Source organism: Neomonachus schauinslandi, chromosome 6 (genome assembly GCF_002201575.2).
Source record: "Neomonachus schauinslandi chromosome 6, ASM220157v2, whole genome shotgun sequence".
Lineage (NCBI taxonomy): Eukaryota > Metazoa > Chordata > Mammalia > Carnivora > Phocidae > Neomonachus > Neomonachus schauinslandi.
The window spans coordinates 67,160,097-67,178,051 of NC_058408.1; the positions used below are offsets into that span (position 1 = coordinate 67,160,097).

The 17,955-nt window shown below is 44.0% G+C and overlaps 1 protein-coding gene across 1 annotated transcript in view; it reads right to left on the bottom strand.

Moving 5' to 3' along the window:
• The window catches only part of DNAH14 (dynein axonemal heavy chain 14), a 325,270-nt gene that overhangs the window by 215,744 nt on the left and 91,571 nt on the right, over positions 1 to 17,955 (bottom strand). The window contains exons 17-21 of the mRNA XM_044916203.1: positions 16,463 to 16,629; positions 15,433 to 15,777; positions 9,296 to 9,637; positions 4,784 to 5,153; positions 3,031 to 3,221 (exon numbers count right to left, since the gene is read on the bottom strand). Of these exons, the coding sequence (XP_044772138.1) occupies positions 3,031 to 3,221; positions 4,784 to 5,153; positions 9,296 to 9,637; positions 15,433 to 15,777; positions 16,463 to 16,629 (1,415 nt within the window). The remainder of the gene's footprint in view (positions 1 to 3,030; positions 3,222 to 4,783; positions 5,154 to 9,295; positions 9,638 to 15,432; positions 15,778 to 16,462; positions 16,630 to 17,955) is intronic.

The window sequence follows — 17,955 nt, forward strand, 5'->3', positions numbered from 1 at the left end:
GCGTCCCGACCCACACGACAGGGCCCTTGGCTGGCTTCATCCATTCGAACCCTTCCACGTTCTGCACACTCAGGGAAATTCCTAGTCACCGTGCGTGTTTCCTTTAATTTGAGCCCATGTGAAGAACAGTAACAGCACCTTCTGTACACATGCAGACGGTATTAGCCCCTCCAGCTTTCTTTTCTCTGCACTAACGCCAACTGCTTCCTCACTCTGTGACATGCTTTTACTTTCTGCAATAATTCTCGAGATACAATTACCTGAGAGGATGTAATCCTAATGGACCCAAGCTTTCCATGGCTTCCCTTTCTTGGCCCAATCGCCATGAGGATACACGGCTCTCAAAACACTTTAGTGGAGTATAAATAGGCCTTCTTTCCAATGGGCATGGACTGCCAGTTCTCTCAGGACAAGATCCTGACACAAGATCTCCAGGCTCACTCACTGCAACAGAAATACTCAGAGGGCTCCTCATTCCCATATCGTAGAATTAACTGGCTGGGCTAATTGTTTCTATCCCTGAAAGAAGAATCTACCACTGTTCCCATATGTCATCTTCATGGGGTTAAAGAGTGATGCCTAATCCCTAGGTTTTGGTAATGCAGCTCAGTGGGGACTCTGAGCAAACAGGACTAGTGTTCATCATCTGCCACAGATGGGTGTTGGAATGGTGGGATCAGTCGACTGTTTATGGCCTTCACTAACAGTCTGAGAAGGAGGTTTGCCTTCTGATACAGGTTATTCAGCCAAAGGCAGATAAGGAACCACAGGACCATCAAGTTTCTATGCTGAAGAAAGAACTTGTTGCTTAATGCTGACATTCTGAAATTGCTAGTAACTAAATCCAGACACTGATAATGTGTAGAGCAAAATTTCAACCACGTGCATTGAGCCCTTTCAAGTCCTTCTGGTCAAGGTTTGGGACCTGACTAACAAATGGTCAGATCTCCCAATCAACTAGGTAATACTAGGAGGTTTCAGATGAATCTTAATGCCTATAATTGATTATCTGCCTCTCTGATAAAGCATCTGGTTTCTCAAGTGAAAAAGATCAACCATGAAGTGATTGTGAGCATTTTATGCACACTACTGACCTCTTCCTCTTAATTTACTTTGGGACATGCTTTTCACGTCACAGGATTTACAGAGCCTACATACTGCACTGGACAGAAACGGCTGTCACTAAACATCATCATTTATTCCTTTGATAGGACGGCAAGTGAACCTCTGCCACAGATTGTCCTGGGCAGTCCTGCAGCATGACTGCTGTCCCTGGTCGACCCTACGACACACATGCTCTAGGACATGAAGGCTGAGTTTCTGGGCCAAATCCTGTCCATCTAGGTACACATATTATACTGGATAAGTTGTCGAGTAGAAAGAGGATGATCACAGTCTTCCAGGAACTCTTTGGGCTCAGGTGAGATTGGCAGCTCATCGCCTGCTATCCCTTCTGACTACTAAACAATCCACCTCAGGAAGAAAGGGTTCCTCTGACTCCTGGCTACAGTATTTCAGAGGCTGAAGACTGTGTTCACTTTTGTTCAGATGCTGAATTCTCTTAATTTGGATCCTCCAAAAACTGCACGGGAATTCCTTTTTAAACTATCTATTCACGTTAGAAATGCAGGGACAGCTCACTGGAACCCTCTGAGCTACCGTAGTCACCAACCCCAGGAAGGCCTGTCTGCCCTCACTTTTACTGCTTGCTGCTAGACTGCCAAATTTCACCCTTCACCCGACCTGCCCAGGGACAATTCCAATAACCCAAGACTTTGAAAAGGAAAATGTCATTTCAATTGAGCAACATTTCTGGAATGCTGTTCTGAATAAACCTAACTGTTGACGTATATGTTCTGAAATAATCTAGATATTTTGCTGAATTCCCTGTTGGCACACAGATCAGTCAGGAGGCCCGGTAATGATCCAGGAAAGGATGAGAAATTTAGATGGGATGAGGACTGGGAGAGCAAGAGAAGATTTAAAGATTATTTCATGATTTTTAGCCTAAGCAGCTGGAAAACAATGGAGGTGCCCTTAGCTGAGATGGGGAGAGGAGGCAGAGCACCCTAACGGTGAGATGTCTCTGAGACATGTAAGAGCAGATACTAAACAGGAAAGTGGACGTGTGAGTTCAGGAGGAAGATGGAGGCCAGGGCCCGAGACACACAGCAACCTAATTTTAAAGATCAACTAAAGTGGCCTTTTATAAGTTCTTTTTAAATTCCTTAAAATTTCCCATTTCCTTATTATAACAGATCATATAGTAGAAAGTTATAAAATAGTGTTTTTAATTACATTCGACACTGTTAACCCCGAAGCCTAAAATATAAATGAAGCTTATTGTAAATCAGGTCTGAAAACAGAAAAACTTTTAACTAAAAATCATGGAATCTATTTTTATAACAACGCCTATATGGCAAATCAAATAGTTCCTAACTGTGTATTTATAGTATCGAGTTATGGGCAGAGCTATCCTAACATGCTCTTAATGCATTTTCATATCATGTAAGATGGAATCCAGTACTTTGGATGTTTCTGTTTCCAGATTCTCTGTAAGAAGTAGCACTGTTAGCTTCATTTGTCACACAGGAAAAGCACAACCACCGTTTCTGAACCATCGGGACGATGCCATAACAAATGGTGCCCTCGAACCCGCAGCTACATGTAACTTCGGCCACCTGACCCCTGCCAGTCTGCTCCCACCTTCCCAGATAATTGACAAAAAAACTCCTTTTTCTAATTCCTATTCCTTGTAGATGTACTTGCTTGCTTAAAATTGGCCCCTCTGGTATTTCTTTCTTTTTTTAAAGATTTTATTTATTTATTTGAGAGAGAGAAGGAGAGACAGTGAGAGAGTACAAGCAGGGCAGAGAGGAAGAAGCAGGCTTCCTGCTGAGCAGGGAGCCCGATGCAGGATTCGATCCCAGGACCCCAGGATCATGACCTGAGCCGAAGGCAGATGCCACCGAGGTGCCCCAGCCCCTCTGGTATTTCAACCTATTTTTTTTTCAGATATTATTTGTTTACCTTGAGTGCTAGAAGATTCTCTATTGTACAGTCTTTGTCAAGAGAAACGGACTTTCCGATAACCTCCTGGAGTGCCGCCCAGTGTCTCGGCTTGAGACGGGGGTTTCCCAGAGCCGTGATAATAGGCACCTCCTGCTTAAATTCTGTCACTGACTGCTTGAGATGGGCCACCATGTCGTTTTTAGGTAGACCTAATAAACAGCAATAGGGCAGAAGGTTAAGATCCATTCATCCTATTTTTTTAAACCAGAAAACACGTCTGCTATTTAGTGTAATTCTAGTTTCTCAGTGATTAGTCTGCATTAAGATGATGAGTTTTATTAACATCACCCTCCCAGAAGAGTCAACTGTGGATTCAAACAAAGAGAAACAGTTACTAGGACTGGTGATTACAATCTGAGACCTTCAAAGCCAAGTTTTCTTGGAAAATCTGATACTAGGGATAGCCAGCTACCACAGAGTTTCCCAGGTTTCTCTTGACTAGACAGACAGATAGGTACATGCACATACATTCAAAAGACTGTGACAGGTTTGGGGCTTTTAAATTCTGCTAAGGAGGAACATCAAGGAGGAGCAAAAATCTGTCACTATCATGTCATAAAGAAAATACTTCACACTGAAATGTAGGAAATGTCAGTAAAGATCTAGCCACAGAGCAGGACCGGTCCGTCCTCTGGCGTTGACAAACCCCTGCCGTCCAGGACTCACAACCTCTGCAGTTGAAACTTTAAACCTCAAAACCTTTTTACTCAACTCATAAAAGACAAAGAGAGGAGGCCGAGAAACAGCCAGAGTTGGGGACTCAGGAGCACTGAAAAGTATGCCTATCTGCTTGAATAGCCAGTTGGTACAGATGGGGCTTCTTTTGTAAAGCCATGTTGAATAATAAAATGGTTTCAAGACTCAGTGAAAGAAAAGGACAAGAGAATAATTTCTGTGTTTGTAAATCTACGTTTTGGCAAATAGCAGGATTTTATCTGGGAAACCACAGATAAAAGAAGGTACTGTCTGCTCATCGCTCCACACCCCGTCCTCTGAAACACCCAGGACTAAACCCTGAGAGAAGACCCACACAATGAGTGTTATGTCGAAGCAGTGAGGCTCTGGGAGGTTTGTCCCAGCTTATCTCTTTTGTAAACTTCTCGTGGTATCCTTCTATTTCTGTTATAATCTGAAAACAAGCCGATTCAAGTATTTTTCTGGAGAGGAAATTATAGCTCTCCTGCCAAGTGAGATGAGGCACTCGCCTGGCGGAGAGGTCAGACCTTACAGAATCGACCAAACAGAAACAGCATCTCTGTGCTTCACATGTGAGCATCAGCAGAAGGGAAACCTCACAAAATGACTTTTTAGCTATTTTCCCCACCGGCCAAAGCAAACGGCAGGCGTAAACATTGAGGATGTGGGTGAGCGCTCTGAAGGTGGGCCTCTGTCATCAAAGCACGTGTGGCCCGAGGAAGAGCCACAGTTATGGGGAAGCCTCCGCCGTTCTGCCCAGGGAAACAACTTCTAAAGGATACAGAACATTGTTCTTAAGTACTGAACTTTTTTTTTTTTTTTTTTTGCAAAGTTTTCCTCTCTTTCTTGCTTCAGGAATGATTCCTACCCCTAGGCTCCTGTACTGCCTCTCCGGCCATTAATGGCCAGGCCTGGGCAACAGGTAAAGAAATAAGGTCGAGGACCATGATCTTCCCGGCCCAGGGGCCACTCTGTGTATAATCGTAGGTGGGAACCCCGAGGAAGACACTTTTACCTTTTTCTAGGGCAAGGATTTTGTGCATCCATTTTGAAACGTTTCTCTGGACTGATTCTAAATCAATACTGCGAAGGGTACTATTCCTCCATTCCCAAAAGAGCATCTTCCATTCCTCTTGGACCTCCCACAGTATCTTCCTCAAGGTGAGGTCGTACTCAATGTCCGAAACCTCCCCAAGGACAAGCTGTGTGATCTCTTCCATGTTGAGAGAGTGCATGTGGGACTGGGCGTCATCGAAGCAGTTCTGGTAGCTGGAGTAGGTCTTAGCCTTATGCGCCAGGGCGGCAGCTTCCTCTGTGAGCGTCCGCATCATCTCTGTGACGGTGTCCACGGGGCTGCCAGCGCACAACAGGATGGGAGTTCTTATCTAAAGCACGACAGCAAGACGGGGTCAGGACTCACACGTGTTTACTGACGGCATGTCAGCCCATAATCGAAGCCTTATCAACCCTTATTTGCAACTATCATTGGGAGACACTGTCCTTAATTTATAATTGTGTTTATTAAGATTCATTTTAATTATTTAATTATTACCATCATACATATAATGTCATGTTCCTTCTCTATCTTGGGCTCTGTGATAAGGAATACGTTACCTTACTTACTAAAACCCTACAACAATCCTGAAAGAGAGTTAATATTTTTCACAATTTTTCAAGAAAGTTCTAAAGTTACAAATAATTGTCACATCATCCAATGGTAAGTGGCAGTTTGAGGGTATGGCCTCCAGGGCATGGTACTGACTCCAGAGGTCTCTTCCTTTTTCTGATCCTGTTTAACCTTGTACTTTTTTTTTTTTTTTGAAGATTGTACATTTTGAAGTAATCTCTATACCCAAAGTGGGGCTTGAACTCACAAGCCTGAGATAAAGAGTCGCACGCTGTTCCACTGACTGAGCCCCGCAGGCGCCCCCTAACTTTGTTCTATTTTTATGGTACTTGTCACATGTTGCCTTGTATTAGAGTTTAAATATTACACATGAGATTGTGGACATTTGCAACAATGACCTCCAAACAAAGACATAAGTAGAAGTTTATCCCTTATTAAATTATAAGCTTCTCAGGATTAAGGATGGTTTCGTCCATTTATTTCCAAACACCTCACAGAACCCAGTACAGTAAGATGTAGACAGTAATTTTTATTAAAAAGTTATTGAACAAATAAATGAATTTGGATCCTATCACCTTATTCTTTTAAAAAATCCAACCCATGGAATCACAAGTAACACTGTGTTTTGTGTGGTGTGGTCATGCCGTACAAAACTGATAAACAGTACTCATGATAACGGATAGAGCTTAATATATGATCTGTAAAAGGGATGCTCATTTAATGGACATATAATAAAGTTTTCCTTAGCCTTCTCCCATAGTTTTCCACTCATTAATATTTATTTATGTTTGTCAGTGAGCTACCTCGGGGGGAGATAGTTGGAGAAATGATCTTACTGGCTTATATTCCGTCACGTTTTGCCAGTCCTACTTGCAGCAGTGCTCCCACTCGAGATCTTCACAGAATGATCTCAGCCATCAGGTAAATAGTGAAATCGTGTGAAAGGTTACACAAAGTCAGAAGACAGAGTACGTGTGCCCCACCCTGGCTCTCCCCAGGAGCAGCATCCAAGGAGTCTGAAAGTAAAGAGTATAAGGCAGGCCGGGGACGCAGACGGTCATCCAAAGCGCCATCAGATTAGTGGTAAATTGACCCCAGTGTCTTCCTAGCAGACCCTGACCTCCGCTTGGTGTGTGGGCAACGTGGCGGGAGCCTCAGGGCCACAAACCATGAGAGTTCTGGAGAGACTACTACTGGGGACTCAGGAGCAGGAGAGGGTCTGGCAAGGATTCTCTGCCTGAGCACACTGGAGTCAGGCTCCTAAAGCTTCTCTGAGGCCCATCGGTGCACGTCCATGTCAAGGCCGGTTTCTGTTTAGCCAGAGCCTGCACCTGCCACGTCTGCTCAAGTCCTGCACCGTCCACCGCCCCAGGGAATGGGACTGACTTCATTCTGGCCTGTCTTCAGCCAGAATCCCGACCGGTTGGTTTGGTCGGAGGCCTCCTCACCCTGGACATCTGCCCCTGGTAATGTGTCAGGCGCCGCTCCCCTCCCGGTGCCTGGCTCTTGAGCTCTGCCAGGTGCATTCAGAGCCGAGCCATTCTCTCCTGAGCTCCCTTTCCCTGCTGTCCGTGCAGCCCCCATTCTTCTCTGACCGCTGCAGATGCTCACACGGTGCGTGGAAGGCCTCTCTCTCCTGTTCTCTCCCACCCCGGCCCTCAGACAATCCCAAGGGGGTGTGACAGCGGGTGGCAGTAAAGACCTCAGGGGAGACAACTGTCCTCTCTTCCAGGGAGGGGCAACCCCACGGACCGCTTGCTCTGTGTCTGCTGCTTTGCCCCAGATGTGTGTGCAGTTACGGAAGTGACTGGCAGAGCACAGTAACCAGCCCCAGCTTTCTGAACAGAGGACTGAAAAGAAGAGTGCCAGGAATGTGGAAAATTCTGGGACGATCACAGAGAGCAAGAGACTCCAGAAAACAAGCTCCCTGCGAAGTGAGTGCACCCCCCGTGAGCTGCACACATGTGGATTGGCTCCTGTTCAGCACCTCGGGGACTACCACCCAGAGTGAGATGGAGTGCTGCATGGCGCACAGGGGGACGCATCTGCTCTGTCCTGCCGAAGTCATTACACCTACAGTGACAATGGGACTGCCACCCAAAGAGCATGGGCTGGGACGTGGGACCGGACGAGGTCTGCTGCCTGCTAAAACAAAAATACCAACCTTCTATGTGGTTTGAATAAGACACAGTCTGACAACCCAATACTTAATCCAAAATATATCACACAAAATTATTCAGCATATAAAAAATCAGGAAAACCTCAACTCACATAAGAAAATCCATCAACAGACACCAACGTCTCCATGACACAGATTTTAAAATGATCTGACAAAGGATTTAAAGCAGGTATGATAAAAAATGCTCCACCAAAAAATGATGAATATTCTTGAAACCAGTGGGAAAACAGAAAGTCTTAGCAAAGAAAAACGAAAAAATGTAGGCAAGAACCAAGTGGAAAGTTTAGAAGTAAAAAACATAATCGGCAGAAATGAAAGCTTACTGGGCGAGGCCCAGTAGGTGGGGAGAGGACAGACGCTCACTCGACACGGCTGAGCCCCTTCCCAGGAGCTGCCCTTGGCCAAAAAGAGCTAAAGTCACCCACAGTCATGCCCCTGGGAGGGCTGGGGGTGCAGGAACAAAGGCCTGGCTCAGGACAGCTCTGCAGAGTCGCCCCAGCTCTTGACTCCTGCAGGGTCTCTGAACCCTTGGTGACAAGGGCACAAACTCTCTCCTGTCCCAGCCCAATGCCCCTGGCCTGCCGTGTGGTTGCCCAGGACTCGGCAGTAAACTGACAGCAACACAGACCCCCATTTCAGGCAGTGTCCACAACCTCATACACTTTAACAAACAGAACTTGTGTACACCCGAAACTTTTGTTTGGGAGCGTCTGTACGTTTCTAGTATGATTTTAAAGGCTGCAGACGGGGTATGTGTATCAAGTGCTTTCATGACTAATTTGTTTCATCTTCACTGTATTTGTGCGAAACGGTGCAGATCAGCCGTGTCAATGGAGAAGCCGAAAATCCAGTAACTGCAGTAAGTCACGCTGTGTCTAATCCACGCCAGGCGCTCACGCTGCATCAACTGCCTGGGCGCTAATACCTGGCAGCGCCGGTGAGGACAGACGGGGCACGGAGCGAGGTTTCTGGAGCCCTGGCTATTACTTGCTGTGTGATCTCCAGCAGGTTAGCTGACCTTTCTAAGTCTTATTTTGTTTTTTTCAGGCAGATAAAAGGGTAAAACACGGAGGACAGTTACTGACACTTGGGAAGGGCTCAGCAAACACTGGAGGTTTACTTTACAGTCCGCTCTCCGTGAGTGACTGAAATCATACCTCTCCTTACATCCGGCCCAGACTCAGGCCCAGACAGATGTCAGGGGCGTTTCAGCCCCTTGGGCCAGAGGCCTCCTGTGGCCGACTGTTGAATCGTATGGGAAAAGTCGCTGCTTTGCTGTTTGTTGTCTACATTCATTCATAATTGAAGAAAAGGCTACATTTCAGTTAGAGGTTAGTGAAAACAGACATGCAATTTCTCTCTCCAGTGAAGCTCACAAATCACCAAGATTCTGTCTGTGGATTCTAGGTTAACATCACTTGGATTAAATTATTGACCTAAGACTCCACAGAAAGCAAATACCTATAAGCTTAGGCCTACGTGAAACTAAGATCCAGTTGATATTTTTTTTTTTTAAAGATTTTATTTATTTATTTGAGAGAGAGAGCACATGAGAGGGGGGAAGGTCAGAGGGAGAAGCAGACTCCCTGCCGAGCAGGGAGCCCGATGCGGGACTCGATCCAGGGACTCCAGGATCATGACCTGAGCCGAAGGCAGTCGCTTAACCAACTGAGCCACCCAGGCGCCCGATCCAGTTGATATTTAATGAACAAAATACTGACCTTGGCCTTTAAGTTACTGAGGTCAACTCGCAAACCAGTGATGTGTGCTTCCAGATTGTCTCTGAATCTAGAAATAGCCGCATCTTTATTTGTTTTGCTTAGCTTCACAGAAGTTTTTAGTTGACCAAACCTGCCAAGAAGAATTTTGTGTATGGCAATTTGCTCTTCTGAAATCTCAATCTGGTAATACCGTACAACAGAATGCAGCTGAGCAACCGTGGAGTACTCTTTTTCTAATGCAAATATTTTTGAGGAAATTGCATCCAAAAAAGTAAAATGTTCCACAAATTCTTCTATTTCAGTGGGATCAGAGTCCAGCTTTCGCAGTGATGACTCCACGACCTGCAATCGTTAACACATTAATGAGATTTATATAATGAGTTCTGACACTATTTTACAAGACTACTCTTTTAGTATCTCTCACTAACTTACATCATTATAATTTCAGAAAAAAATGAAGACATCATCTAAACATTATTCTAACTATTGTTTAAATACTGGAGCATTAACATGCTCAAATCCTTCCTATTGTTAACAGACGGAACCTGAATGTACCTTGCACATAAAATAAATGCTACTAAGGTATACAGGAAGTAATATTATGAATAACTTTGTCTCTAAGAAATAGACTAATAGCTACAGCAAGGGTATGGATGAATTGTGAACAATGTATAACCGCCACCCTGTTTGGGGCACTGATGTTCTAGTTCTGTTTTGATAGCACATCTGCTCACTAGTTTGCACAGGAGTAAACAGTCTCAGAGGGATTCATTAGCCTAAAACCAGAAATATAGGGAGTTACTGATCAAACCCAAGTCTGATTCCAAATCCCATTTTTATCTATTATAAATGTATGTATTCATTATATGTATAATATCAATACTTTTTTAAGTATAGTATGTATATCATTCCATGAAATTTTCAAAATAATTGCATTTCTATACTCAAATTACAATTTTGTCATATTTTTTCCTCATGTTTTCAGGGCTTTTATTGAATACTCATGCATAATTTTGGAATCAATGTCATTTCAATTTTCAATTTCACAGCTTTGAATTAATTTCCTGGATGTCTCTAATTTTTTGAACACTTTATTCTATTTGATTATAAAATAGATGCTCATACAAAAAAAAGCTTTTAATGTAGAAAATACTTATTATTCCATCACTCAGAAATAACCACTGTTAACCCACCACAGTTTATATGGACAGGCTTTAAAACCAGAGAGGCTTGTGTTTTGAATCCCAACTCCAGTTTCCTAACTGTGTGACCCTAAGCAAGTAGCTTTCCTTTAATGAACTTGGATAATATAGTCTAGTAACAGGCTGATAATTGTACCTACCACATTTAATTGAAATTCATGACCAACACAGAAGAGAGTAAACAGGGCTATCTTGACTCTAACCACAAATGCCATTTAAATGCCAGAAAAAAAGAAAGAAACACATGAAAATGCTGGTTTGTATCACAAAGAAAACAGATAACCCCAATTTCATGCAAAAAATAGACGGTAGAAACAGCTGAAACACACCCAAACTCCCTTTGTCACTAGTAGTACACCGATACCAAAGATAAGTGAGAATGGTAAAGCCAAGTCACAAAGCAATCTCGCTTGCCAGCATAAATGCAAACATCTTACAAAGAACATACAAGTCAGTGCATGTGCGTGCTGGCAACCAAACCCACCAACCCAAGAAAGCCAGTTAATGTAATAACCACATTAAAGGACTGAAGAAAACAAATGTGTGATTGTTTCAAGGGATGCAGAATAAGCATTTGATAAAACTCATTTATGATAAAAAATACTCTCATCAAAATAGGGGAAACTCCTTAACTGCGTAAATGAAAGCGACTCAAAGCCTCAGAAAATACATAAAAACACACCTGGGGCATGCGGGAGCCAGAGAGAGGATGAATAAGCAACTTTCAAAGCTGGTTCCTAAAAAACAATTGTAGCTCAGGGGCACCTGGGGGGTTCAGTCGGTGAAGCATCTGACTCTTGATTTCAGCTCAGGTCGTGATCTCAGGGTCTTGAGATCGAGCCCCGCATCAGGCTCCACGCTCAGCACAGAATCTGCTTAGACTCTCTCCCTCTCCCCCTGCCCCTCCCTCTGCTCGCATGCTCTCTCTCTCAAATAAGTGAATAAATCTTTTTAAAAAATTATAGCTCAGAAAGTTTTCTGGAACTAAAACCCCTGACCCTTCTAAGTGCAGAAATCGAGTTTGCAGTGACTTACGTTCATCTAGCGCTCACTATGTGCCAGAATGTGTTTAGGGTTTTATAACCCGTAGCTCATTTAACTCTCACAAACTCTCTAGGTTAGTCAGTAATATTATCCCCAATTTACAGATAAAGAAACTGAGGTATAGCAAGAATAAGGATATTAACTAAGGTCTTTCAAGTAGTAAATGGAAAAGCCAGGATTTTTTTTTAAATCAGTTGAAGCCAAATTTACATACAAAAGATGTTAACTGTACATCATGGTGAGTTTTAACACATTTATACACCTGTTTAGTTACCTCTGTAATCAACATATATAAAAATTTCATTGCCCTAAAAGATGCCTTGTGCCCCATCCCTCCTAACTCCTGGCCTCAGAAAACCACCATCTGCTTGTTGTGGCTACAGATTAAATTTGTATTTGTCAAGTTCCATATGTATGGAATCATCCAGCAGGAACTCCTTTCGGTCAACATATTTTTGCAGTCCATCCAAACTGTATGTAGCACTCGTTCATTCCTTCTCACTGCTGAACACTATTCCAATGCATGAATGCACCATTTTGTTTTGTTTTGTTTTTCCTTACTTGCGTCTTGCTAGATCTCTGGATTGTTGGCAGGTTTTGGCACTTGTGGTTAAAGCTTCTATGACTATGTGAGTACAGGTCTGTGTGGACCTATTTTTATTTCTTGTAAGTAAATAATGTGGAATGGGGTAGCTGGGTCGAATGGTAAGTGAAAATTTAACTTTACAAGAAGTCGCCAGTTTTCCAATGTGACTGCACCATTTTCATCATCACCAACAACGTATGAACGTTCTAGTTTCTCCGCATCCTCTCAGAACTTGCTATTGTCCGTCTTTTTAATTCTGGCCACTTAAACAGATGTGTGGTTCTCACTTCCCTGACGACTGTCATGTTGAGAGTATTTTGTATCTCCTGGCCAGCTTCCTTGATGAAGGGTGGCCAGCAAAGTCTTTGGTCACCATGTTGTCTTGCCAGTGCTTGGGACTGAGAGACCGCAGCTGCAGCACTGGGTAAACAGTCGGAAACATGTGGTCTCGTATTCTGGTTCCTTTAGTACTTCCAGTGAAATCCTCAGAGACAGACTCTTGCTAAAATGAGCTAAGCAGAGACTGAGGGAACTATGGCTCTGATAAGAAAATTCTTCTCTGCCTTTTGCAGAGCCGACTTGAGGATTCTTTCATTCAAAGGCTTGCAGAAGCTGAGACAGGTAATGGTTTCTGCACTCTGAATGAAAATGGTGGCTTCAAAGTGGCAGCCCTAGCAGGAGAGAAGAGCTCTTACCTTCAAACAGGCACCTTCGCCGAAGAAGGTGGGACAACAGGATTGGCAGGAAGCTTGCGGGCAGAGACTATTAAGGGTGTAACTTTTCCTCCCAAGTCTATGTTCCAAACAGCATCAGATACGGAACCACACTTTTAGGGGGGAGAGGGAAGTGTCAAACAGACAGCAGCTAAAAATAAAAAGTTCTCAGGCTTCAAAGTCATGTCTCGACTCAAGTGTGGAGTTAACCAGAAGCAAACAGGAAAAAATTATTTTAAGAAGCAAGTCCAAGTCTAATAACCATCAATGACATTTCCTAAGGCAGACACAGGTGTCCCTACTCAGGCCAACAGGAGATTCATTGGTGTACTTGTTCAGGGCCCAGCGAGTACAAGCCCGCGATGCCCGGCTTGGATGAGGGGGTGAAGAATACCAAACCCAGAGACTCCTCCTACAGGAACTAACTGGGGGTCACCGGGGACAAGAGACCTGAGCCAGAAACTGCCAGACTGATCAGCCACAGAGCTTACCGTGCCCTCAAATAAAGGAACTCTCGGTATTTCTGTCCAGCAAGATTTGATATTTGCTCTAGACCACCTTAGGTGGCTGTTTCCCCATTTTCTTCTTCATAGGATGGAAGTTTCAGTTACACGTATCCTGTTCCTTCTCCACCAGTTTATATTCTTCTGCCCTGTCTTTGTTTAGAACTCACTGGAACACTAAGCGCCATGTTACACTTCATAGAGTGTGCATAGCCGGGGGGAGGGGGGCAGCACTCAGCCCCACTTCTGATGTCTCCATGAGGCGGGGGCCCCCGCTCGTCCAGCCTTCCTGGTGGCCCCTCCACCCCACACTCACTTCCTGGGGAAGGTGAAGTGACTCCTGGGACTGGGGAGTTTGGAAGGAGAAGGTGGACAGGCAGAGCCTAGACACTCCTCTCAAAAGCCGACCTGTCCGCAGAGGGTATGCGTTCCTCTCTGCTCACTGTGGCCAGGATGTTGGTCGTGTTTCAGGGCAACCAGTGCTGAGCGGGCTAAGTCTCTCCCTAAGTCTGAGCTTCTGTTTGGGGAAGGTTAATTTTAAGTAAATAGAAGCCATATTCTCCAAGGTCTACTTCATTAGTAATAAAGGAAATCCTTGAATCTCTTTTGCCTTAACCTGTCGTCTTATTTCTCAGTCGGTTGGTTCAGTACCCAGCCAGGTAAGAGCGGTGAGATCTGTGATGCCCCCTAAAACTCACTATGTGGGAAGATGGGTGTGAACAGCCAAGGCACCGACTGCGGCAGATGCAGTAACTCTGACTTGAAACCCAGCCCACTCCATCTTCTGCTTGCTTTCCTCAACCACTGAGGCAGAGGAGCTCCGACGTGCCAGTTCAGTCAGGTCCTTCTGAGCCAGTGGCGGTGCTGTGACCTGGTTCTGACCTGGTTCTGGCGAAGCCAAGCGAAGTGAAACACAGCGCACTGCTGCTTCTGCGTCCCCGTGTTTCTGCCCGGACGCGAGCACAGGGCCTTGGGGCAGCAGTGGCCCTAGTCACGGGAGCGGCGCTGACACAGCAAAGGCCCGCCTCACCCGCGCCGAGACGTCCTTGTGCATCAGGGAAACCGCTGTGCTGGGCGGTACACTGGGTTCGGTTTCTGATACTTGGGGAATACCAGCCTCAGCGAAATAGGGGTTAATTCTGTGTGCATTTTAGGACTGTTGTGGCTCCAAAGACCGACACTTTCCAACCCTCTCTTAAACTCTTTGAGGCATTAAAAGCTACTAAACGTTCCCTCTTTCTCAGGCCACTCCCTTGCTTTCCTCGCCCTCTCTGGTTGCTCCTCTGCAGGCCCCTCTCCGTCTAGCAGCCTCCTGCATATTCGCATTCCTCAGGCTTCTGCTGGGGGGTCCTTTTCCTTCCTCGCTACACACATACAGCAGGCGCAGCCTCCTGAAGGGTGACCTTGAAGAGCACCTGTTTGCCGGTCACCTAAACATGTGCTTCTGGTCCAGACTCCCTGCCGACGGCCGGACGTGCACACTGCATCTCTGCCTGACGGTCACACGGTGAAGCAAGCACTGTGCTCCCTCAGCCGCACATTGCAGCCCTGCTCGCCCCGCAGCCCAACCCAAAAGCTCAAAGTATCATTAATTCCTTTCTCTTATTCCTTACATTCTGCCAATCACTACATCCTGAAGATTCCATCTCTTAATGGATCTCAAAGCCATCTGCTTCCCAGACTCCACGCTGTTCCTGCCCTGGTTCAGGCGCGCGTCACCGCTCCCCTAGACACCAGAAACAGCTTTCCCCCTGTCCTGTCCCACTTCAACCCATTCTCTACACTGCAGCCAGAGTGGTCCCTATGAAAATGCAAGTTGTATCATGTCATGTCCATGTTTGTAAGTTTGCAAAGATTCCCAACAGGGAAAAGACGTAACAAGGAACATGGGGCACCATTTTAGAAATGGTGGACAAAGAATGTTTCTTTGAGGAAATGATATCTGATCAGAGACCCAAACAAGTATTAACACATACTAGAATTTTCTGAGGATAACACTCATCATTTATATTTCCTAAGTACACATTTTAAAATAATAATCTAATGATCATAAAGATTCTCGTGCAATAGGCATTTCCACAATACTTACTTCCAGTAGATTTGTATTCTTTCTTTCAATTACAGATCGCAAGAGGTTGTGGATCAGATGTATGACATTCTCAACATATGGTAAGCATTCTGACTGATAATTGAGACTTACAACTTTGAAAATACCAATGCGTTTCTCAATGGCCATATTAATAATATATTGAAGATAGTTTCTGAATTTAGCCAGGATAGTGTTAAACTGTACTGAAGTCAATTCGTCTATCGATGAGATTTTCATACTCATGGCTTTGGCCTTCTGTACCATGGAACAGTATTTTATAAACTTGCAGCTGTAAACATTAACTTGCCCCATGGAATTACCAACAACAGTCAGGAGACTGGCAATCTGTAAATAAAGTGTTAACAGGTCAGAATTGTAAGAGTAACAAGTGTGGGCTGACAGGCTGATGGTTCTGTCAGAATACGTACAACAACAGTTCTCTGTGGGGTCTGTTTTGTGCAGAACCCACACTGCAGAACTATGTTGGAAACCTAAGACTTCAAGAAATTTAGATGGCTTTTTCAATGTCCAGGCCATTTCTCTTTCTGGTCAGCATGTTGTTTGAAGCCGCTAGAAACACCAGTCATGTATTCCTGTGTTAGAGCAGATGCTCCATGCACAGCCTCACAGTGTGTTACCTCACCCATTCCCAAGAGATGGCTCCCTGACCGGGCAGAATCTGAGCCAAGTGGAGATGATGAGATTCTCCTGTGGATCTGAACCACAATACCCAGCGGGATTGGAATGGGGAAGTCCCAGCCAAAGCATGTCAACACACTGGCAATTCAGTACTGGGAGGGAATCATGCAAGAGAAAGCTCCTTTTCGTAGAAGTTGGAAAAAACAAAAGAGGTGAATGGAGCTGAAAGCCCACGAGAAGGACAGATGGGGACATGAGCCGGAAATGACACGTCCATTGCCCTAAGTTAGGATACTCGAATTTTTCAGCAAGTCCCTTTAATCTAAGAATCTCCGTGGGTTTCTGCTCCTAGAGCCAAGTAGTCCCTGAGAGAAACTCTTTTTAAACTTACTTTATTTTGGTAGATAGGATCCATCTCAAAAAGGATCTGACAATCTGGCCATCTGGCTGGCTTCTTATAGGCCATTCCACTTTCAGTCTTATTAGGCAAACTCGTAATTAAAAACGATTCAGTAAAAAGAGACAGGCGAGGATCTCGGCAAAGAGGAATAATCTTGGCTAAAATACAGAATTCAAAAGTTAGTATTTTCAGGAGTCCCACCAAAAGCATCACCTTAAAATTATCCATGAATCTAAAACTACTGGTAACTGAGGCTGATTTATTATGAGGGCTAGAGAGTGTTCTATACTGATAAATGGAATTTAAGACAGGTGTAAAAGTTTGGATTTAATTTTATGGGAACAACAGAATCACTCACAGGTACGGGGTGGTGGTGGGCCAAGGCATAATTAAAATAGAAGCTGAGAAAAAATCATTAAGTTGAGAAATAGTTGAAACGTCAGTGCTACGTGATGCCACATGGAAAGCATGAAAACAGCATGCATCCACCAGCAGCGCATTTACAGTCTAGCTGAAAACTGATGTCTGCACGCAAACACACACACAAACAAAACTTCTACATACACTTCATGCCTTATGCGAAATTAACTCAAAACGAATCATATACCTAAATATAAGGCACAAATTTATAAATATCCCAAGAGAAAAAAAATCAGGAAAAATCTGTGTAACTTTGAGTTAGACCAAGAGTTTGTAGATACCAAAGCATAACAAATCCATAACAGAAAAAAAATTGACAAGCCATACTTTATCAGAGTTACGAAGGTTAGCTCTGTGAGAAAGAATGAAAAGATAAGGCACAGACTGGGAGAAAATGTTTGCAAATCTTCTCTCTGATAAAAGACTTGTATCCAGAGTACATATAAAGACCTCTTACAACTTGACAATAAGGAAACAAACATCCCAATAAAAAAATAAGCAAAAGATCTAAAGATTTGACCACAAAAAAAATGTACATAAGCATATGTATATAAGCATATGAAAAGATGAACAATATTAGTCATTAGTGAAATGTAAATTAAACCACAATGAGATTATCACTACACACCTATTACAATGGCTAAATTTTTTTTTTATACTCTGACAATAGCAAGTGCTGACAAGGACGCAGAGTGACTGGAACTTTAGACATTGTTGGCAGGAAAGCAAAATGATACAACCACTTTGAAATTCTCATAAAATTAAACATACACCTATCATATGACCCAGCAATTCCACCCGTGACTCAAGAGAGAAGAAAAACTTATGTTCATCCAAAAACCTGTATGTGAATGTTTATAGCAATTTTATTCGCCATTGCCCCAAAATGGAACAGCCCGGATGCGAGTGGGTAAACAAGCTGTGGTACATCCAGACAAGAGAACACAACTCAGCAACAAAAAGGTATCAGGCTACTGCTTCATGCAACAATATGGATGCATTTTAAATGCATTTTTCTACATGAAAAAAGCCGGACCCAAAAGGCTACCTATCCACTTATATGA